Source organism: Pelophylax lessonae, assembly GCF_965119305.1.
Source record: "Pelophylax lessonae genome assembly, chromosome: 2".
NCBI classification, from domain to species: domain Eukaryota; kingdom Metazoa; phylum Chordata; class Amphibia; order Anura; family Ranidae; genus Pelophylax; species Pelophylax lessonae.
In genome coordinates, this window is record NC_138769.1 from 100,961,161 (window position 1) to 100,985,527 (window position 24,367).

Consider the following 24,367-nt stretch of genomic DNA (forward strand, 5'->3'; position numbering starts at 1 on the left):
GGGGAGAGGTGTTGCCTCCCAGGTCAGTCAATTGCCGTGTTCCAGAGGTAAAGCCTGATTAAAAGGGGAATCCTGGGCGCCTGTCCAGACGCACCTGCATTAGCTGAGTGAAATCGCTCCAGTGTGAGGTAACCAATCGGGTTAGCAGAAGAGCCTGCCTGTTCCATGATATTAGTTTGGACCCTGACCGCAGGATTGGTGAGAGGGCACTTGCCCAACTGCAGGAAACAAGGACACTGCACACAGAGTTACTTTACTTTGCCCTCACTTGCCAGAACCTGGGTCTTGTTGAAGCCCTGTTAAGCATTCAGTGTCTGCCTTGCTATCCGGATACTGTCAGCATACCACAGTTACATTTTTTGCTAAGCAGGAGTTCTAAGTGCACCAATTAAAGTGGCTAGCCGAAGATACAAGGCCTCATCCTTCTTCCAAGGGACTGAAGGTTTTGGTGCCATACGGCACACACATACTCAGGGCTCTGTAAATGTAGTGTATGTGCAGGTTAGTCTGACTTGGGAGTTAAGTCACTAAGCACTGAATTAGGTACAGCGTTTGTAGTTGGGCCTGTGATGTCAGGGGAGAGAAGAGAGAAGTCTGACATAGGAGAAAGTCATTCTGCTCTCCTCCTGCCTGGACTCATAGTGCCAATTTAATCGGAGGTAACCCAGCTTGTGTTAAACTGTTATATTGCGATTCATTGTTTAACTCAGGGGTCTTCAAACTATGGCCCTCCAGTTGTTCAGGAACTACAATTCCCATCATGCCTAGTCATGTCTGCGAATGTCAGAGTTTTACAATGCATCATGGGACATGTAGTTCTGCAACAGCTGGAGGGCCGTAGTTTGAGGATCCCTGGTTTAACTGCTTGTCTCTGCTTCTGGGTAGTTCACGGATGTGGAATCCCCTAGAATCAGTCTGATACAATATATTGAGTTATATTGCGCTTAATCTCTGATTGCCAATTCACTCAACACACTATTGTCTGTTATTAGTTCAAAGAAAATGAGGTACTTCCGGTGTGGGAGGGGTTTTATAGGGGGGCATCAATTCCGATTGGTTGCCAGTGTCCTTCACCTAAAAAGGTGGCTATATAACCCATATGTTATGAATTATGGCCCCGTGATGTACTAAAATAAATCTGTATTTTTGCTAGAAAATAACTTCGAACCCCCAAACAAATATTTTTGTAGGAGGCCTTAGAGAATAAAATGGTGGGCTTTGCAAATTTTTATGTCACGCGGTTTTTGCACAGCAGTTTTTCTAAACGCAATTTTACACACCAACGCAGAAATGCATTTGAAAGAATTTCAATGCACACAGAGACAAGACCCACATTTTTGGTAAAATATAAAACAGTGTAAAGCGATAACAAACCTAATAGGCTTTAAATCTGCGCACGATTGTGAAATGGTGTCAAACTTTTGTATTTGAAAATCTCCATAGGGGATGATTTAAAAGCCTTTAATGGTTACCAGTTTAGAGTTACACATGAGTTCTGGTGCTAGAAGTATTGCTCTTGCTCCAACGTTAACGGCGATACCGCACGTGTGGTGCTATCACTGTTCACGTATGCGTACGGGACCGACGTGTGCGTTGGCCTTTGCACGCGAGCGCTTTAAATGTTTTATTTATTGGCTCGACAGGTACACTGACAGATGTTTTTGTGCACTTGTACACTGACAGATGTTGATTGGCCACCGGTGTGTACTGACAGATGTCACAATGGTACACTATTGCACTCTTGCAGATGTTTTGTGCACTAGTACAGATGTGATGGGGGCACTGTGACAGATGTGTATGGGAACGGGGACAGTGGTGCTTAATGTAGTATGGGGGGGGGGGGGTCAGGTCAGTGTTTCAGGCGGACCCGATCGGATGCTCCATGCAGCCCTATGGAGCAGCGATGTCAGCAGAGACCCGCTGCTATCCGATCCTGTCCATGTCAGGTGATCCGTTTTCATCCAATCTCCCATAGAGGAGAGCGGGGCTCCGACACCTCTGTCTCTATAAAGTAAGCAGAGAAAGAGCTGTCATCTGCCTGCTGATCGGCCTGCCTGATGGGCAGATTGATCCCCGCTGAGCAAAAAACAGAGTGAACCGCCGTGTGAAAGGGGCCTAAATTTTCCCAGAGGTCAAGTGGTTAAAGGACCATCCTGGCTGTTCAACAGTACTGGAACAAGGTTTTGGGGTTGGATGACAGTTGAAATTAAAAAAAAAAAAATTTCCTTTTAAAATTGGTCAAACACAGAAAAACCACCACAAAAATTTCAACCAAGGCATGAAGCAATTGTTATAATACAATTCTAGGGCTGCTTTGCCATTTTAGTCCTGGGAAGCTTAGAGTGATTAGGGCCTTTACAGATCTGTACACTGTGTGGCACGTGCCCATTTTCCTTTAGTGAGTTTTCATTTATAAATGGGCGAAAAAAATAAATAGTGCCAGCCAAATATTTCCCAGTGCACCACAAGGCAAAACGGTGTAATGAGGCAGGTGCATTTTTTTGCCATGTACATGCTTTGTGGCGCCATTGAAGATGACAATGCAAATTATACAGCGTTTCCATAGAACTGACAAATGTAGCCGTGATTGGACTACTATTATAAATATACAGATTTATCATTATTGTAATTGTTCCCGTGCCCCTTTAATGCCGATTGCAAATGGAATCGTCTTCTGGCAGGAAGTGGAAGATTGGGATTGTGGGAGCTGTAGAGAGCTGATCATTGTTTGGATAACCAAGGAAACTATCTTCCCAGGAGGCTAAAGGGGAGCGGAGCATCATGGGAGAAGATATAAAACCATCTGCTCCACAGCCTGAAAACTCTTGCTCCTGGGACCCATTGCATGCACATCAGCTTGCTGACAGCAGCCTAGTGCACAAGGTCTGACCCACTTGCAGAACTCAGCCTCGAGAAAGAGACAGAGAGAGAGAAAGACGGTTGGACATCCTGAGGTTGCAGAGCGCAGTCTGTTTTCGGACACCAAAGCATGGGAAATTACATTGCCTGTTCCAGAGGGCCCTCACGGACGGACATCCAAGTTGGAAAGGGTGCCTATGCTTGGCTCAGACTAAGTAGAACATCTCATCTTTACACTGACTGCAGACATTGCAACAGACATCAACTCTCTTAAGCCCCGTACACACGTACCGATAGTCGGCCGAACGATCGGCCGTCTTTTGTCCAAGGCTGTCCTGTCCGCTGAAAAGTGCAAAAGACTGCACACGAATTTTGTCGGCCAACAGCTGACTGCAGAAGTGATGTCATGTGATGGTTAACTTTGCTCGTCTTTTTTCTTTTCTGAGCATGCCCAGTCTTGCAAATCTGCTGTCGGTCAGCCGAAATCTGTACTGACTGGCGAACAATCGGCCGTTCTGGTGTTGGCCTACAAAAATTTTAATGCCTGCACGACAGATTCTGTTCGGCCGAAAATGCGTTGTCGGCTGTGGGAAGCTTCATACTAACAAGCCTACAATCGACGGCCGATCGGTCGGCGGCTGACAATCGCCACGTGTGTACGGGGCTTTAGGATTACAATAGAACATCTGATCCTCTTGCTATTTTAAACCACAGTGGAAATTATCTATGAGCTCCAACTGCCAGTGAAGAACATAGCATGCCCTTGCTAAAGGGAGGGACATTGATGCACACACACTAGTTCTTAAAGGGGACATGTTCTAGTTTGCCATATTGCTAAAAAGGTGACTGACAGTATAAATTATCCCAGAGATTTTTTTTAACTTGAGTATAGCATCATTATCTTATTGTGTTAGGAAATATTCGTTACACTTCTAGGATATAGAATGTTATTTACAATATTGTTTCCTGATATTATAACTCTGTTTTCTGTGTCAGTCTGTTAATTTGTACTGTGTTAGTGTAATTCTTAAAGGTGTACACACAATGTCTGAACCTAGAGTGTCAGGTGGGCTGGGCGGTTTACAGGGTCACAGTAGTGCTAAGAATGCCCATTAACCAGCAACCCCCAAGGGGGTAGTGCTACAGGATTTTTTGCCTCCCCCCTCTCCCCTGCCTTTACTGTAAAGCTGGGAGCCAGACCAGCTTCTAAAATCCTCTTCTCAGCTAGCTGTGCTGCTACTTTGTAAGAGACTTCTCAACCTGCTCAACCCTCCTTTCCTGGCAGCAGAGTAAAGGGACCAATCAGGGAACAGGAGAGCTAGCCAAGCAATATCAAGACTAATGCAGAGCACTGGCCCAAAACAGCATTTCTATAATGCAAGAATTGACTGAGTTAGAAATCCAAATAGACTCAGGAGCTGGAAGAGGACATTGGGCTGCTGCATTGCACACTGGGACATGTAGTCCCTTGTAGAGACTGCTGCATTCTGAAGGATTTCTGCAGATCCCAATAGATTGGGAGACACAAGGAGGAAAAAAAAGTTCTTGGGAAAGTTCATGGCTGGATTTCAGACCGCTCCTCTCAGCCAGATATAGAGGAGAACTTGGCACCAGACCAGAGAAGGAGTGGACATCCAGGCTAAAGGGCTCAGACACTCGCCTTCCAGTGTAGCAAATGCAGCAGCATCTTCAGCCACACAGTTCACTGAAGTTTAAGCCACTAATCTGGGAGGTGACCCTCCGCTGTCGGTACCTACAGCTGAAAAGCAGGATTAGTTAGGGTTGCCAACCCACTAAACACTCTGCCCCACAAAATCCAGCAAGATTCTGGTTAACTCAGGTGCCATCTGGTTCCATAGACCCTACCATACTTCGAAATGTGGCTAGACGAATATTTGTCATACTGTGGTGCCTTTTTGATAGAAAGCACATTTTAGGTTCTAGTTATAGTGAACTACCGTACTTAAGCAGCATTCCACATCATTGGTTCTGGATTACTCGGTTAGCTCAGGTTTACTTAACCCCTCCCTGCACTTGTTACTTGCCCCTTTTCATTACCATTAAGCCTTTTTTCAGTTATTCCAGAGCCCTTCCTTGTGTCCATACCATCTTTAACTGGGAGTATCTGGAAGCCACTCGTCCCCATTAGTGCACCACGAATGGGCCCCAACCATGCCATGCAGAAGAAAATATTTTTTAGATTATTCCTTACCTTTTCATATTAATTATAGGCTTTATCAATTTTTACCTTCAGGGAACACTGAAGTTTTGCAGACTTGAACCTAGCAAAGTCACTCCAAGGACTAAGGCAGCGTAGCCTCCGGAGTTTTATACTATTCGTTTTTGGCTGCCCTCAAAATTACTTTAGGTGACTCTGTTAAGAGTTTAAGCTGAATGGCAAAACCGGGTCTAGTTACTTGTAATAATCCTGTATTTTAAGTGTATTACTACCCTTGTTCTTCATTTCACCCTCTACCTGCCTTCACCCACTTTATTTAATAACAAAGTGGTTGTAAAGTCACATATATAAAATTACTTGTATGCCCTCAGTTTTGGGAACATCTTAAGTGTGGTTTTTTTTCGTTTTCAGAATTCTAAAGCTAAATGACTTCTTCGCCCAGCACTGCTGTGTAGTCACGTACCCCCCCCCCCTTCCCGTTCTAAGGGAGTATAGTGGAAGGGGCCAAGATGCCCCCGACATATGCAAGCTAGCAAAGGGAGGACACATGACCCACATAGGAGCTGGGCAAAGAAGGCATTTGGCTTAATAATATAAAAAAAAAAAAAAAAAAAAAAAACTTGGTACAGAATAGGTTTCCAAAACAGAGGCGATACAAGTAATATAGGTTTCCAAAACAGAGGATATAGATATAGATATAGTGTGTGTGTGTGTGTGTGTGTGTGTGTGTGTGTGTGTGTGTGTGTGTGTGTGTGTGTGTGTGTGTGTGTGTGTGTGTGTGTGTGTGTGTGTGTGTGTGTGTGTGTGTGTGTGTGTGTGTGTGTGTGTGTGTGTGTGTGTGTGTGTGTGTGTGTGTGTGTGTGTGTGTGTGTGTGTGTGTGTGTGTGTGTGTGTGTGTGTGTGTGTGTGTGTGTGTGTGTGTGTGTGTGTGTGTGTGTGTGTGTGTGTGTGTGTGTGTGTGTGTGTGTGTGTGTGTGTGTGTGTGTGTGTGTGTGTGTGTGTGTGTGTGTGTGTGTGTGTGTGTGTGTGTGTGTGTGTGTGTGTGTGTGTGTGTGTGTGTGTGTGTGTGTGTGTGTGTGTGTGTGTGTGTGTGTGTGTGTGTGTGTGTGTGTGTGTGTGTGTGTGTGTGTGTGTGTGTGTGTGTGTGTGTGTGTGTGTGTGTGTGTGTGTGTGTGTGTGTGTGTGTGTGTGTGTGTGTGTGTGTGTGTGTGTGTGTGTGTGTGTGTGTGTGTGTGTGTGTGTGTGTGTGTGTGTGTGTGTGTGTGTGTGTGTGTGTGTGTGTGTGTGTGTGTGTGTGTGTGTGTGTGTGTGTGTGTGTGTGTGTGTGTGTGTGTGTGTGTTACTTTTCAGCCACAAGGGAATAGATGCATGAGGGGAGGGGCAGAGTGGAGAGGAGATCCGCTCAGAGCACGGACTATGGAAATTACAGGGAGAGATGGAGTGGGAGATGCAGACTCTGAACACACAGCACGATGACGTAGGTACTTAATCTGACCACGCCATTGATCAGCAGCCATGATTAGAGTGGTATCAAAGGAACAGGAGCTTTTTTTTCTTAACTACTTTTGTAATTTGTTTTACGAACTCTTCTGGTGCTTGAGTTTTTGAAAAATCGCATTATAGCTAGGTACTCATGTCACTGTCTGTGATTCACCTGTGAAATGGAGTGTCTGGAGTGTCCGAGGGGCTGATCCAAGAATGTTGAGGCCAGAAACAGAGGTACCATCTTTACCAGTGGTGCCTTCAGAGGTAGCACTACATTTAGTTATACTTACTAAGTGAAAGGGCCCTAAAAGATTTAGAAACTTTTCCAGGAAGTTCTGCAGAGGTGTCAAATGTCAGATCTACAACTTGAAATTTGACCACGAGACATCACAATGCACTAAAACATGGAAGTCAACAGAAAGATTCAATTGAAGATGCTCATTCTGTACAAAAGCAAGGAATGATACTACAATGTAGACGAAAAAAAAAAAAAAAATTGACAACATTTTGAAAATCTTTGAGATCACAGGCTAACAAATGCAGTGGTTTTTGGAGTCTAAGGAAATCACCTGGATGCCAAGCTGGGTATCGGTTACGCCAGTCACTGAACTGAAGAAACATTTAGTGGTAAAAAAAAAAATTTAAATACCACTATCCAATGATCATAATTCTATTAAATGAAGTCACAAGCCGCAATTAAATCAGGGAGGTCCACATCACACTGATCTGTGGCTTTGAAATCACTCGGAAGTAGCGTGAATTCAAAGCCACACTGCTAGTTTTTTTCTGCAGCTTTGACATAGCACAGAAGTAGCACAATTTCAAAGCAGCAGAAATGTTCTGTCATTAGTCAAAAAGGAAGAAAATAAAAATAAAAATAAAAATCATCTCACACTACACTATAAATAGGTATCAACAATTGGCATCAGTGAGTACTTAAGAAAAAGTATCGATATCCAGGATCGGTGTAAAAAAAAAAAAAAAAACTGGTAGTCTATCCCTAGTCAAAAGTGCACAATATTGATGGAATCCAAAAATATTTTTGCTGAAATCTATTGTAAAATAGTACTGTATATGGCAAATATCTACTTTCTTCAATTTACCAACATAAAACATACAACTTAAAAGTGTGCCTTAACTCAAAAGTGAAGATTTTGCTACAATAGAGAAAATCTAGAAGTGTTAATTGAAGTGAGATTTGTTGATGTCACGGCTGTGCTGCTCATTGTTTCCTTATTTCAGTCTCCAGCATGAAAACCAAAGACCTGCCTTTCCCAAGATGGCTGCCTCAGCACAGAGGCAGTGCAGAACAAGGCTTAATAAAAATTCTTGATGGGACAACAAGCAAGCACCAACAATTGGTCAATGTCCTTTCCCTCCGCCTACCTTTTTGTGCACAGTTTCCAGAGTTCAGCTCCTCAAAGTTTTCCACTTTGGCACTAGAACCCCACTTTACAAAGCAGCCATAGTACGCCATGTTAGAACCAAGGTCTTACCTTTGAGTGCGTTGTCTTTGACTAAGAATTCTGCGATGTTGGGGATGCAGCTGTGTTACATGTCCAGGAACCCTAAGGTATAACAACTACAGTTAAAAAGTTCTTCCTGTAAGAGTATATACATTTTGTCAGAGAAGGAATTCCATCTCCAACAGTATCCAATTTTAAAAATACAAATTGTGTTGCACTATCAAATGAAGTTCCAGTGAATCAATAAAACACAACTACATAAAAAATAGTGCTTAAAGCCATAGTAAACTGCAGATTTTTTTTTTTTAAACCTGCAAAAAAAAAAAAAAAAAAAAAAAAAAAAAAAAAAAAAAGGTACAGGCATTATGTGCTAGTAAGCATCGCATACTAGCACATTTTGAAATGCTTCCCTTAGAACGAAGCCCTCCATCTTACCTGATGTGCCTTCCAGGTTAGCATCCTCCGGCTGTCTGATTGGCCAAGTGGCCGCGATGAAGTCACCCCATGCAGGAATCATGGCCTCAGCACAGGGCTCTGAAGGTACAGCAGGGGTATCCAGAGCATATGCGCCAGTTACGTTACCGGCTGCATGCATTGTGAATGTCTCCTAAACAGTAAAAAATTTCAGGAGGTACCCACAGGTAAGCCTTATAATGGGCTTCACTGTAGGTACAAGTTTTAAAAAGTACTTTACTACCATAAAAGACCATCAACATGTAAAATTAAATTCATAAATATCCAGAAACAATATATTGGCAAAGTGCACAGTGCAACGTCAGTCCAGATAAAGAATGCTCAGTGCTAAACCGTTCATAAAATGTATTTATGTGTCGTCCAAATCCTCCTGTGAAAAATGTACACCATATTACACTTGTGTGTGCACCCCATTCACAAACTGCTTACCAATAGGTAAGATCTCAAAGATGGAGGTCTGCTGCACTTTTTGAGAGAAATCCTTAATGGGATGGATGGATGGCACACTCTAGGACACAGGAACAGGGCTTCCAAAGCAATCCACAAGAGGTGCTCAAAAGGATACAAAGGTAAAAGTAGGAACTCTTAGAGTAGCAATCTAAAGCTTCACAATTAAGGTAAACAATTACACAAGGCAGGAAAACAAAGCATGTAGGCAGATAAGCAGTCCCTACTCTGGCGGGCATGATTAAGTCACCGCTGTAGCTCCAACCGACGTGTTTCCTCTCTTAGGACGTCATCCAGGGGCATAGGAGTATAGTCCTATACCACTGGTTGACATCCTGTCGAATGAAATGAGGCTGGTGGTGCTACAGAGGTGACAATCTTGGCCGCCAGGGTAGGGACCGTGTTCATCTGTGGAAAAAGTACTTTGTTTTACCTGCCTTGTATGAGAAGTTTTTTACTTTAATTGTGAAGTTTTAGATTACTCTAAGGAGTTTCTCCTTTACCTTTGTATCCTCTTGAGCTTGTTTTGTGTATTGCTTTGGAAGCCATGTTCCTATGTCCTGGCATCCATCCATCCCAGTGGGGATTTCTCCCAAAATGTGTAGCCAGACCTCCATCTTTAAAGGTTTACTTGTTGGTAAGCAGTTTGAGTGGAGTGAACACTCAGGTGTGAAGTGGAGTACCTTTACAAAGAGGGATTTGGGCAACACAAACATCCATTTTATTAATGGCTTTGCACGGAGCATTTTTTTATATCTGGACTGATGTTGCACTGTGCACTTTGCCAAAATATTTTCTCTGGATATCTATGAATAATTTATTTTCACATGTTGATTGTTGATTTTCACATGTTGATTGCACATGTTCACATGTTGCATTTAAGCACTATTTTTATCTAATGGGAGTTTAATTATTAATGCACTGACACTAAATTTGATAACACAATTGTTTTTTCCAATTTTTTAATGTATGTGGGTATACAGTGCATCCGGAAAGTATTCACAGCGCTTCACTTTATCCACATTTTTTTTATATTACAGCCTTACCCCAAAATGGAATAAATGTATTATTTTCCTCAAAATTCTACAAACAATACCCCATTTTGATAACATGAAAGAAGTTGATTTGAAACCTTTGCAAACTGAATAAAAACTAAAAAAAATGACATGTATATAATTATTCACAGCCTTTGTCATGACACTCAAAATTGGCTCGGGTGCATCCTGTTTCCACTGATCATCTCTGAGATGTTTCTACAACTTGACTTGAGTCCATCTGTGGTAAATTCAGTTTACTGGACATGATTTGAAAAAAGGCACACACCTGTCTATATAAAAAAGGTCCCACAGTTAACAGTGCATGTTCAGAGCACAAACCAAGCCATTAAGTCCAAGGAATTGTCTGTAGACCTCCGTGACAGGGTTGTCTTGAGGCACAGAAAAATTTCTGCAGCATTAAAAGTCACAATGAGCAAATTGACCTCCATAATCCGTGAATGGAAGAAGTTAGAAACCAGCAGGACTCTGGACTCTGACCTAGAGCAGTCAGGGAGGTGACCAAGAACCTGATGGTCATTCCGATAGAGCTCCAGGGTTTCTCTGTGGAAAGGAGAACCTTCCAGAAGAACCACCATCTCTACCATACAGGCCTGATTGATGGAGTGCTGCCGAGTGGCCAGATGAAAGCAACACCTCAGTAAAAAAGCAACACCTCAGTAAAAAGGCACATTACAGCCCACCTGGAGTTTACCAAAAAGGCACCTGAGGGACTCTCAGACCATGAGAAAAAAAATTCTCTGGTCTAATAAAAAGATTGAACTCTCTGGCCTGAATGGCAAGCATGTCTGGAGGAAATCAGGCACCGCTCATCACCTGGCAAAAACCATCACTACAGTGAAGCATGGTGGTGACAATACCATGCTGTGGGAATGTCTTCCACGGCAGGAATTGGGAGACTAAGTCAGGATCGAGGGAAATATGAATGCAGCAATGTAAAGAGACATCCTTGATGAAAACCTGCTCCAGAGCGCTCTGGACCTCAGACTGGGGTGAAGGTTATTAGATATACCCTTTTGGGGCTAAACAAAGTACAGGCAGACAGTCTGTTTCACTGAACGCTGCTTTTGTTCGGAGCAGGAACTCTATTACTTTTTGAGGCATAGACAAAACATGAACTCACAAATGTAATGTAATAGGCACACAGCAATGACATACAGTGGTTGTTGCTGATTAAATACAAACCTTGTATGCCAACACCCCCACTCAACAACTACTATCTATGTCAATCCCATTTCTGATCTAAGATCCACAAATCTGGTTCTAGCCAGTGGCTTTGTCAAAGCATCAGCAATCATTTTTTCCGACTCACAATACACAAGTACAATCACTTTCTGATCAACTAAGTCATGAATGTAATGATGTCTGACATCGATGTGCTTGGTTCTTCCATTAATTTTCTCACTTGTTGCAAGCCTGATTGTCCTCAAATAAGACGGTAGGTTCTGATGTTGCTTCTCCAAGATCCTTGAGTAATTGCTGTAACCACACAACTTCTTGACTGGCATAAGCTGCAGATATGTATTCAGCTTCTGTAGAGGACAATGCCACTGACATCTGTTTCTTGCTGGACCATGATATAGGACTGTCTCCCAATTTTAATAAGTAACCACTTGTGGATTTGCGTGTGCTGTGATCGCCTGCCCAATCGGAGTCCACATATCCCACGAGGTTTAAACCACCACTTGCTGATAGTTTCAAATTTAAGTCTTTTGTCTGTTTCAGATATCTCATAACTCTTTTGATCGCATTCCAGTCTCTTTGACGTGGTTTATCAACTCGCCTGCAAAGAAGAGACATGCTGGCTGCAATGTCTGGATGTGTAGTGGTTGCAATGTAGAGAAGTGCCCCCACTGCTTGTCTGTATTGTTCATTGGATGTGAGAAGATCATCTTCTCCTAACTTTGGATAGACTGTATCCATAGGTGTGCTTGCTCCTTTCGCCTCTGTCATGTTGAATTGCTGAAGAATAGATTCAATTTTTGCACTCTGATTCAACAGGAAACTTCCATCTTTCTCACGCTGGATGTCAATTCCAAGATAATATGTCACTTCACCTAGGTCTTTAGTTTCAAAGTGCTTGTTGAGTACTGCTGTTAACTTTGCAATTTCATTGTCGTTTTTGTGAGCAATGATCAGGTCATCTACATAAATTAGCAGATACATCCACTCAGTGTCTACTTGTTTAGCATATAGGCACGGATCAGCTTTGCTTCTTGTAAATCCTTCATTTAGTAGAACTTGATTAATCTTCAGGTTCCATGCTCGAGCTGATTGTTTAAGGCCATAAAGAGATTTATTCAACTTGCAGACAAGATGCTCTTGTCCCTTTTTTCAAATATCCTTCTGGCTGTGACATGTAAATTTCTTCTTCAATATCACCATTAAGAAAAGCTGTCTTAATATCGTGATGTTTCACAATCATTGTACGCATGGCAGCCACTGTCATTAGTGTTCTGAATGTACTTTGTTTAGCAACTGGAGCAAAAGTAGCATCATAGTCCTCACCGAACTTCTGTGAGTAACCTTTAGCAACCAGCCTTGCCTTGTACCGACAGACTTTCCCTTCAGAGTTACATTTGGTTTTAAAAACCCATTTACATCCTATGGCATGTTTACCTTGAGGTAGCTCTGAAAGTGTCCATGTCTGGAGATCTTTGAGTGATGTCATTTCTTCATCAGCGGCTTTATACCATACTTGTTTCTCATGCATTGGCAGTTTCTGCATCTCTTTCCATGAACCTGGTTCAGTTTGAACAGCTCTGCGAGCTATGTAAGATAAACGTTCAGCTGGAACACCTTTATTGATTCTGGTTGATTTTCTGACTGAAGGTATTTCTGGTTCAGTTTCAGGTTTTGATTCTTCTGCAGTTATTTCTATTTCTGTATCACTTTCCTTATTTTCTTGAGTGACTGATGTGGATTCTTTCTCAGTTTGAAAAGTTTGAGTCTGTTGTTCAAACTTTGAGCACACAGAACTTTCATCAATAATCACACTTCTGCTGACTGTTACTTTGTTCGTGTCTTGATGTAAAATCCTGTATCCTTTTTGAGATTCACTGTACCCCACAAGTACACCTTTTGCACATGCATCCCATTTTGTACGTTTTTCTTTTGGAATGTGTACATAGGCTTTACTTCCAAAAATTCTGATGTGTCTTAAATCTGGTTTCCTTTTGTTCCACAGTTCATATGGAGTTCTTATTGTTGCTTTTCCCGGCAAACGATTTTGAAGATAACATGCAGTTGTGATAGCTTCTCCCCAGTATGTAGTTGGCATATCAGCATCAAATAGCATGCTCCTCCCACTTTCACACAGTGTGCGGTTCATTCTCTCTGCAACCCCATTTTGCTCTGGGTTATATGGAACTGTTGTCTGGAACATAATTCCATGCTTCCTGAGAATGGCTTGTGTTTTACCACTTGTATATTCTGAGCCATTATCTGTTCGTAGTACTCTGGGCATTCCGCCAAAAATATTGTTTACTTGAGCGAGATACTCTTCTAATTTCTCTGGCACTTCATCTTTATTGTGAAGTAGAAATACTGTGGTATATCTGGAGTAATCATCAATGAAGGTCAGGAAGTACTTTTTCTTTCCTGGAGTCATAGTTTTCATTGGACCACAAAGATCTGAATGTATTAAGTCCAGAGGTTTTTAGGATTTGCTGTTGGTCTGCTTGGGAAAAGGTGTCCTTGCCATTTTTCCTTTAATACAGCTGGTACAAATCATTATGTGATCACATGGATTAATCTTCAATACCACTTGCATAGTTATTCTCAACTATTTTATTTATTGTATCAGAATTTCTGTGCCCCAATCGTCTGTGCCAAGTGTGGATGCTGTTTGAATGTTTATCCTCTCTGGCTTTTTTAACCATTTCACTGCAGTTCAGCTGATACAGTTCCATCTATGATTTTAGCCTTTGCAATCCCCTTTTGTTATGATACAACTGTCACCCTGAAATGTGACTACATTGCCTTGGTTAGTGAGTTTCTTTACTGACAAAAGGTTGCTTTCAAGATCTGGCACATACAGAACATTCCTCATATGGATCTTTTTAGTGATATCTGGAGAGATAGGACAGTATAGAAAGCCATCTCCTATTCCCACTGATTTCATGAATTGTCCATTAGCTGTAGTTATCCCTTCTGTTTTGCTTTCATCAAGCTGAGTGAAGAAACTTCAGTCATTTGTCATGTGACTTGTAGCACCCGAGTCCACACACCATGCTTGGACAGAGGTGACACCATTTTTGGATCCGAATGCATACTCCTTTGTTTCTATGACATTCTTAGCTTGTTGCAATGCACTTTGTTTTTGCATTCTAGCTTTCCAGATTCTACAATCTGCTTTTAGGGGTCCTGGTTTCTTGCACACAAAGCATTCCCGCTTTTCTAGCTGCACGTTACTGTGTTTATTTTTGATTTTTGTCTTTAAAGCTGTCTCTGAACACACACTCACATTACTCATGCTTTCAGTTTTGCGCTTGTATTCATCCACAAGCTTGCCTTTAAAATATTCCAGTGTCAGATCATCATCTGGACGTGCATCTAGTGCTGTGACAAGTGTCTCATAACTTTCAGGAAGTCCACTTAATAACAGCGCTGCAACATGGAAATCTTTTATCTCTTCTCCAATCCCTCTCAGTCTCTCCACCATGTCTAAGGTCTGTCTTATATAGTCCTGCATGTCCTGGTCTTTCTGTAGCTTAGTCTGATAGAGCTTTCTGATTAAATACAGTTTATTGCTGAGATTAACTCTTTCATGTGCTTTCTGTAACTCTTCCCACATGTCTTTAGCAGTCTGACAGTTACATATATGTATGATTTGATCATCATCTATGCACAGGGAGATTGTGCTCTGTGCTTTCTGATCTCTGTCTAACCACTCCTCTGTGGGCTGTGCAGGTCTTGATTCATTTATACATTTCCAAGTACCTTCTCTTATAAGCAGCATTTTCATCTTGAATTTCCAAGATTGGTAGTTCTGATTTGTCAGATTTGCAATGGAGAACTTTGCTGAGGGGATGGCAGCAGCCATTTCTGCTGTTTGTCTTTCTGTTGCTGTCTCCTGTACTCACTTGCTTTAGCTCACTGTATCTGGCTATATCCAGGGGTAATCTGTATTATATCCTGGGCTTCTGTAACATGTCCTGGGCCCATAACCTGTTAGATATAACCTTTTGGGGCTAAACAAAGTACAGGCAGACAGTCTGTTTCACTGAACGCTGCTTTTGTTCGGAGCAGGAACTCTTCTTTATTACTTGAGGCATAGACAAAACATGAACTCACAAATGTAACACTGCCATCTAGTGGTCATACAATGTAATAGGCACACAGCAATGACATACAGTGGTTGTTGCTGATTAAATACAAACCTTGTATGCTAACAAAGGTTCATCTTCCTACAGGACAACGACCCTAAGCACACAGCCAAGATAACAAAAGGAGTAATTACACGACAACTCTGTAAAAGTCCTTGAGTGGCCCAGACTTAGCAAATGGCTGAACCAAAGCTCCCCATCTAACCTGATGAAGCTTGAAAGGTTATGCAAAGAAGAATGGGAGAAACTGCACGAAAATAGAGTGCCATGCTTGTAGCATTATACACCAAAAGACCTGAGGCTGTAATTGGTGCTTCAAAGTATAAAGGCTGTGAATACTTGTGTACATGTGATTTTTTTTATTTTTAATAAATTTGAAAAGATTTAAAAACAAACTTCTTTCACGATGTCATTATGAGGTATATTTTGTAGAATCTTGACGAAAATAACTTAAATCAATCATTTTTGGCATAACGGTGTAACAGAAAATGTGGAAAAAAAGTGAAGAGCTGTGAAAACCTTCCAGATGCAATGTATACTGAGTGCTGTCACCATCTAGTTTACTTCATTTTGTTTGATAGTTAATGTCTTGACCCTTAGCACAACCAATTCCTGCTTTTCAGTATCCAATTTTAATAAAAAAACAAAAAAAAAAAACAAACAGTTTGACCCAGATGTTCTGGCTTTTCCAGAAATACCTGAATTTGGGAGGATCAACATTGCCAAACACTTACCAGAAGCTTTAGAAACGTAAACATTAAAGGAAGTACGACTCAGAAATTTTACACAAGCAGGTGATCAAACAGACAGGGATTACATTATAAAGCAGAAAAGAAAGCTTTGCCAATGTTCTAATGCTCATTCATTGTCTGATGAGCATACACATAGGGAAGTGGCACAGGGAGCAACAAAGCTGTACAAAACAAGGGTCCCAGTTGCTGGCTAGATAGTGTGGTAATATTTTGGCTGGTGGCAAAAATGTTGACTTTACAAAAAACATTAATAAAATGATTTGAGCTAAGAGACGCGCAGACCTTCAATTTCTAGTGCTCACCCCCTCAAAGGGCCATTGAGAAAATGCCCAGGTCTCCCTTGCTACTAGAGGCTGCCTGCCACATGCTGTCCCAAGCACAAAGACACACAAGCCCAGTTTAAGGGATATCTTTTGTGGCGTTTATTTGCAGAAAACTTCAAAAAGTAGAGTGATAAGGATGCAGGGCACTCCAAAAGGATATTGGGAATCAAGAGGACAAACTTCTTAGCACTAATCCTAGAGCAGCAGGTCCACCTCAAAGTCCAAAACTCAGTTCCTACTCACATGTCCCAGGAGCAGATTGCTACCTAGCTTCCACATGACACTTGAGGAAGACAAAAAAAAAAACTTCTCCAGACCTAGACTCCCACAGCAATGCCCTCCAATAATTAAAAATCTTCCTTAGGCTCTTAGACCAACAGAAGCCAAGGTTCCAACTGCAACTTTTGCCTCACAATATTGGAACCCTCCTTGGAGAGGAAGGGTAACCTCTGCCCAGACCTCTCAAACCTTTATCCCCCCCCCCCCCCGCTCAACCTTCCGGACATGCCCTTCCAGGATTAGCCAAGGTGTGATAAAATTTCACAACTGAGCAATTACCCTCTGTGCTCTTATTTTCTAGACGCTTCCTCCAGAAACAAGCAGGAGCAAATCAAATCACCCACTGTAGGAAACCCTGACACGAGACAGAAAAAAAAAAAAATAAATAAAAAAAAAAAAAAAGTTTCTCTGACTACAGTAGAACCAAAAAACGAACATTTTGCCAAACCGCAGCAGGGTCCTTTATCTGGATAACACACAGAGGAATGGAGAGCCCCAGCTGCCTAACTGCTGCACCAGCCATAGCTGTTAGCCTACATTAATTCACACAATGAAATTATGCCACCCCCCAACTCGAAACACACATGTGGCTCTTCTGACATGAATACATAGTCATGGTCTTTGCCAAATTTTCACAACTGATATCTGAATCTGTAACATTGCTAAAAACTTGTTGCGGTCAGGATAGTTAAAGGGATTGAAAACTTACTTAAACCTCTGGAGCGCGTTGCCTAAGGGGCTAAAGAATGGAGACATGCTGGGACTGGGAGACATTGGCCCAAACTGCATCCTGACCATCTTCGGGGTCATTGGTCTTACAGGGGTGCTGATATTAGGAGACATTGGCCTGAAGGGAGTCTGGGACATAAAACCTGGAGACTAAAGAAAACAATAGTCTGCAAAAGAAAATGTTATCATTTCCATATTTCCATTACATCAGCCAAGACACAATCACTGCAGAGGCATTGGTTTCTTACTGCAAGATTGCTCTTCCTCACGACAAGATGGCAATCCTCCCACCAATGCACCACATGTGACCCATCTGCTCTAGAAGAATTTGAATATGTAAACCCAGCATTTCATATTCCAGATATGTGCCTACTGTACCATGTATGTGTATGAATAATTATCCAGTTCTCTTTGTATGGTTTCCTTGGTGTGAAATCCCTGGTGTCCTTGCCAGTCCTTCTGCTTTCCTAATAAAAATTGATCACACTAGTAGGAGAACACACCATGGTCAGTTCTCCAGTTGTGCTGTAACTCCGCCTGCTCTGCTCCAATGATCAGACTTGTCATTAACAACCCCCAGCACAGCCTTTGACTGGGAAGACCAGGGTGCTGCGGTTTCTCCTCATCTCTCTTTTACAGCTTAGAACAGAGGGAATGTGATCACTTCTTAAAAAAAAAAAAAAAAAAAAGGAAGAAGGGGGAAAGGGTATTAATGAATACCCACAAAAGTAAACAGTTACAAGCGCCTGCTTCAAATGTTATCTAGCTTAGCTCAACCCCAACTGCCACTTTTGCTGGATAGTTTGACCGGTTTCAGGAAGCATAGAATTAGTGGATCTACTAGCCAGATAAAAGGTCAACAAAAAATAAGGAAAAAAAAAAAAAAAAACTGTTGTGTTAAGATCGGTCACAGGCTAAAACATGTATTTCATTATTCTGCCCAGTCTTCACTCTAAGCAATTGCAACCAACAAACCTTCGGACAGGTTTCCTTAAAATAAAAAATAAAAAAGTCCCCATTTACGTGTCCTACTATCCCAAAAACAACAAGATGTGGTTTGTATGCAAGTTTTTTCCTTGGATAAAAAAAGAGAATATGTCTTTTTTGGGTCCTTTCTTACCTTCCTAGACCAATGTGAAAAGCAAGGAGACTACACTTGTATACAAAAAGAGCTGGTATATATGGAATTGAGGTGCGTCTCAGTCCCAAATAGTACAAACCCCAACACAAATCATAGCCCACAGGAATTTTGAAGAGACACAACCCACAAAAAATACAAAAATGTATTTGAAGTCGCATATGTCATCACATACATTTGTAAACCTATCATAATAAATGGTTACCAAAAAAATCTAACAGTAGAAAATAAATGAATAGAATACCTATCAATGTATAAATGTAGCACCCTCCAAGGTAGGTGCTAGGTAAAGTTATAGTGGGGCCTTGCCTGCTTATCAGCAGGGCCATATGATTCAGCTAGGCTGACATGTGCTCCCAGGTGTGCCTGTTGCGCTGGGGAGTCTCCCCACTGTATCCCAATGAGGGCTCTCATTGGGCAGTGGAGGAAACCTGGCCAATAGCATGCCAGGGCTTGTATCCATCCTGAAAGGGCAGATTCTGCCACACAGCATTCTGGGAAGGGGTAAAAAAGTCTGGGGCATGCATGTCAGATTGTCTTTGGCGGGAAGCAGAGTCCCGGGAGGGAGGCGACGGCTGTCTCTCCTTCTGTCAGAAGAAACGGGTGTCCCAGGTGGCTTGCCTGAGGGGATACCAGGCTGAGCTGAGCTGCAGAGAAGGATCCAGGGTGCTGAGGACCAGTGGAGCTTTTGGGGAAGAGTATCAGGAAAGCATTCCAAGTCATGAGTACTGCAAACTACCCCTGGGTTCTGCCTAGGAGAGGGGACCACTACGGAGAAGGTCAGAGGGATCCAGGAGCTAGCTAGCCAGTGTGGAAGTGTAGCAAAGGGGGTGCCAGAGTTATGCCCTGAAGAGTAAAGGGGGAGCCAGCGGTTGGGCCCTGAAGTGTTAAATTGAGAGTTGCAGCAGTAACTACAAGTGTATATAAAAAGGATTAGTAACCGCGCTAAAGGAAACAAATCAAACAGCAGCAACTTCAAGTGTGACCACACCCTAATAGATAATATGTAAATCAAGTCGCGCTAAATATAATTGATTGAGATATAAAGTCCACAAAAAGTCCAAAAAACATTGATGATAAATTCCAGGACCAAGCTCCCTTAAGGGTATATGCTTACCAAATTGAGGTAAGGAAAAGGCAGTCTCACTACGTGGAATCTTGTCACCTTGACAGTAGATCCAGGCCTCTATGATCAATTAACTCAGTGGTCGTTGGATCATGAAAGCAAATAAGAACCGCAATAGCGTAAAACCCAACACACAAGAATTATTTGTGACTGACACCACAGTGTTGATGGAATGATGGGTTTAAATGTGAAATAACCTCCACCAAAGTGAAATTTGATTCTGATGAAGTGGAAAACTAAATCATGCAAAGGGAACAAAAAGGGGGGGGGGGGATTAGTGATAAATACCCCTTAACAGAAAAAGTTAAGGGTTAACACCTATTAAATGATTATAGTGTGCATCGGCTGGAGTCGCCTCTTACCGAACAGAAATTAAATAGTAGCAAATGTGAAGGAAGACACTGGAAAGGATAATATCGTGCTATACCACCACCAGCTGGATTCGCCTCTTACCCTGTAAAGATAAAGGCTAGCCAAAGTGTGCCAAACAAAACCGATGTACCACTCAGGGGCCAGTATTAATTCACACCAGTGGGGGTCGCCTCTTACCGCATGGAGATTAAGTCCAAGCCTGTAGAGTACACCAAATATCCAAGGAGCCGACCCTTGATCACATATGAATGATATCCAAGCCTATGTGGTGAACGAACATTCAGGGAATCCGACCAATGGTCTGCAGTACTGGGTCCCAGGTGTTTCAAGTAGTGCGGTTGTTCACCAACATAAGAAGAGAAAGGCTCCCATAGCGTAAAACCATTAAAAGAATTTATTATATAAGCAAGTACACTTACAGAAAACCAGGAATGGGTGAGCAAAAGGTAGTTGCCGCCGGCCGGACGGCTCCGCTCGTCCACACTCTCCGGTCGCAATCCGATGACGTCAGTACGCCGTGCCCTTACTGTAACTACAAGTGGCTACCTGAGTCGGGGAGGACTGGAGGAAGCAGTGCAAAGGACTTTTGAGCTAACAGAAATGTCAGACGTCAGTTTCAGTTCAGTGACCTCAAGTCAGTGTTCACAAGCGCCAGTAAGAGTTGGTCGGCATTCAGCCAGCGCTAGAAGCAGTGGCGGCTGGTGCTCAATTTTTTTTCTTTGGGGGGGGGGGGGGGTGCAAACGGAAAAATCTAATAGGCATTGCTTTGCGGCAAAGAACGCTGTAAAAAAAAAAAAAAAAAGCGTGACTGAGGTCACAAAAGTGTGAAAGGGGCCTTCAATGCAGAGTGACCAGCGTGCCGTGCCCCCTTTCAATGCAGAGTGACCCACAGTCCCCCCGCGTCTACTCGAGTCCTCCCACCTCCTCCTCAGCCAATGGTATGAGTTCGCCTTTCGGCCAATCAGGAAGTGGGTTTTGGACACGCTTCCTGATTGGCCAGGAGGAGGATCCATGTGACCATTGCGAATTTTCATTCGCTATTGTCACAAAAATGGGTGGGCTAGGGCACAGTCAGGTCCACCCTTTTCTGAAGCCTATTAGAGCCTCTGGCTCTAATCAGGTGATTCAGAAAAAAAACCCCATTAAACTCCATGCGTCCGCATGTAGATTAGGGGGCCGAACGCACCAACCATCACTGGCTAGAAGGCATTTTTTCTCAAGTGTCCCATTTTTGTAACTAGTTGAGCCAGAGGAGTATCCCACTCATTCCCTTCTCCCATCCCCATATCAAATAAACAAAAAAACCAAAGATGCCGGACTGTTCGTTGTCTCAGTTCTCACACTTGGGCAACAAGCTTAAATGTGCTGTTGGTGTTAGCTGTAACCCTAGCAGACCCATCCCCAGCAACAATGCTGGAAATTCTGCTACATAAACATACCAGCAATTCTAGACAGTCTGTGCCATTAATATTTTGCTTTCTCAGGAGAAGCACAGATAAGAATCTAAAAACACAAAGATAAAGAAAAAAAAAATCCCACCTCGTACCCAGACTTACAATTAAGCTAATTGTCTGAACCTTCATGTATGGATAGCCTAGTAAATTTGGTCAAATGTTCACATGGCTCACAATGTCACACCGGACGAGGGACCCCCCTGGTCCACAAAATTTTTCTCCCCGGGAGTTGAGGGGAGGAAATCAAGCCAAAAGCAGGTAGCTGGTGCACTGTCTAGAAGTCTAGTCAGTAAAAGGGTTAAGGTGAGTGATAAAAAATATATATATGTCAACAAGATCCAAATATGTGCTCACATTGAAGAGTTCCCCTGTCCCAATTGACTGGGATTCGGTGCATGGAATAAAAGTAGCTAAAAAGCCATTCTGGTGAAGAAAACATGGTGCATGATAAGACAAAGAATGAGAAAAAGTGCATACAAAAAAAGACCAAAACCAAAGACTGCCGTTACAAAAAGTGTACATGATACATTCCAAACAAAGGTGCAAAAGTGCCATAGGAAAAATTTACAAAACCGTGCATGTGAAAATAGACGTCAAATATATATACACCTAGTGCATGTAAATCTAATCTGAATATTACCAGAAGGTCCTGGGATTGTGAGTAGCACATGTAGCATACCAAAGAAAGGAGGTGGCAACCCAGTGACTAAATAGCCCCTGCAATCAGCAAAAAAACCCCTCCTGCATCACAATGGCAGGAAACCACCATAGGGCTAACGGCAAGTAAGGAGGAGCAAAGAAAATGCCTTCCAGTGAAGCCATGGCCACTGGAACACAAATGGCTGCCAGGCAGTGCACAGCGTACGCATCAGACTGCGTCCGCCAGGAACACAGGGTAGAGGCGCATGCTTGGATTAGCGCATGACTAAGCCACTTGTCAGCAGCCAAGATCCAGAGCTGGAGCCACTATAGGTTAGGGGAAGACATGTGGGGCAGGAAACAGCTGGAAATGAATCAGGCTGCTGCCCCAGTCTACAGGGTCGGGTCCCCAGGCGAGCAATAATTGGCAAAACAGGCAAATGTGATACCAAGCCCTCCTGTCCCTAGGAGCAAAGCGGCAGGGGATATGCAGTCTCATGAGCAGCTGGGGACACCCCGAAGAGATAAAGAGAATGAAGAGGGGAAGGAAAGCCCTGATATTAGTCAATCATGAAGCCAGAAGGGCTTGAAACTCCCAGGGAAAAAAAAAAAAAAAAAAAAAAAAAAAATCAATAAATCATCAGATAGGTAGAAAAGGCTTAAATGATGTGGAATCATTCAATCCTGGAGCATTGCCCTTAGTGAATGTATCCACCATATTTCGCTCTGAATTATGCACCTATTCCAGTTCCCCCCCTCGCGGGTCCGGTGGAATATGTTCTAAATCAATAAATTGCACCTTGAAGGGGAGGTACTCATGAACCTGGGCTGCATGCCTTCCTAAAGGGGTATAAAGATCACCAATTTCAACTGCATATACATGGTCATAAATACGTCTCCAAAATTCTCTAAACATTTTCCCCACATAGTAGGCCCCACATTCACAGGTCATGAGGTACACCTTCAGTCTGGCAATTTACTAATTTTTTGGGGAAAAAAAACTTTTCCCATTAGGCAAAATAATATTTTTGTCAGTGTTAATGTATTTACAATATGCTCATCTACAACATTTACTTGTATCCTTCAAGGGGTTGGTTTTCAAATTACGTCCTGAGAAATAACAGTGAACTAGTTTGTCTTTAAGAGACAGAAGTCATCTGTCATCTAAATACCATAGTTGGTTTGTCTATAATTTGGAGATAACCAGATCCTGCGTCAATAGATACCAATGTCTTTGTAGGATACATTTTAACTGTATGTTGAGCATTAAACCGAGTAATACATTTTTTTTTGCTTTTTTGCAAACAATAAGGATTCTCTAGATTGAGTTTGTGTGTGATTATAAGCCCTAATAAAGCATTTCTTACTGTATCCTCTTTCCATTAGTCTGTCTCCTAGAAAATTAGATTCCTTCTCAAAAGTTTCATTATTGCTACAATTACATTTTAAAACAGAGGTATTGTCCATATGGAATGGACCGTATGAGTGGAGCTGGATGGGCACTTGTGGCATACAAAATAGTATTGCCTGCCGTAGGCTTAGGGTACAGGGCAATGAAGATATTGCCTTCATTGTCCTTCTGCACAGCGATATCCAGAAATTGAAACTTGTGTTTGATCATATGTCATTGTAAATTGTAGGTTCCAGCTGTTTGAATTAAATTTGGTCAAAAGTCAAGCAAGTAATGGTTTTTCATCTCCATCCCATTCTATTTCAGTTCCATGATCTCACAGACAGTCCATTGGTCTGTGGAGTTGTTTGGGGGCACCAGCTGCTTGCTTTTGGCTTAATTTCCTCCCCTCAACTCCCGGGGAGAAAAAATTGTGGACCACGGGGTCTCCTCGTCTGGGATGACATTCATTCTGAGCCATGTGAACAGTTGACCAAATGTACTAGGCTATCCATTATCCATTGGTTATACATGAAGGTTTGGATAGCAATGTTAATTTTAAGTCTGGGTACAAGGTGGGATTTTTTTTTTTCTAATTTATCTGTGTTTTTAGATGCTTATCTGTGCTTCCCCTGAGGAAGCGATTTTTGTAACTCAGAAATCACGTAGATATTAACGACACAGACTGTCTAGAATTGCTGGAATGTTTATACATTGATATGTATTCTATTCATGTACAATTCTACTGTTGGATATTTTTGGTAACCATTATGATAGGTTTTAAAATGTATGTATGTGATGTCATATGAGACTCCAAATACATTTTTGTATTTTTAATTTGTGGGTCGTGTCTCTCAAGTCCCATGGGCTATG

General features: G+C 42.2%; 1 protein-coding gene across 1 annotated transcript in view; it reads right to left on the minus strand.

Moving 5' to 3' along the window:
- Window positions 1-24,367, minus strand: part of PATL2 (PAT1 homolog 2) — a gene marked incomplete at its 3' end in the record, with an annotated part of 141,196 nt that overhangs the window by 72,182 nt on the left and 44,647 nt on the right. The window contains exons 9-10 of the mRNA XM_082244763.1: window positions 17,356-17,525; window positions 8,020-8,091 (exon numbers count right to left, since the gene is read on the minus strand). Of these exons, the coding sequence (XP_082100889.1) occupies window positions 8,020-8,091; window positions 17,356-17,525 (242 nt within the window). The remainder of the gene's footprint in view (window positions 1-8,019; window positions 8,092-17,355; window positions 17,526-24,367) is intronic.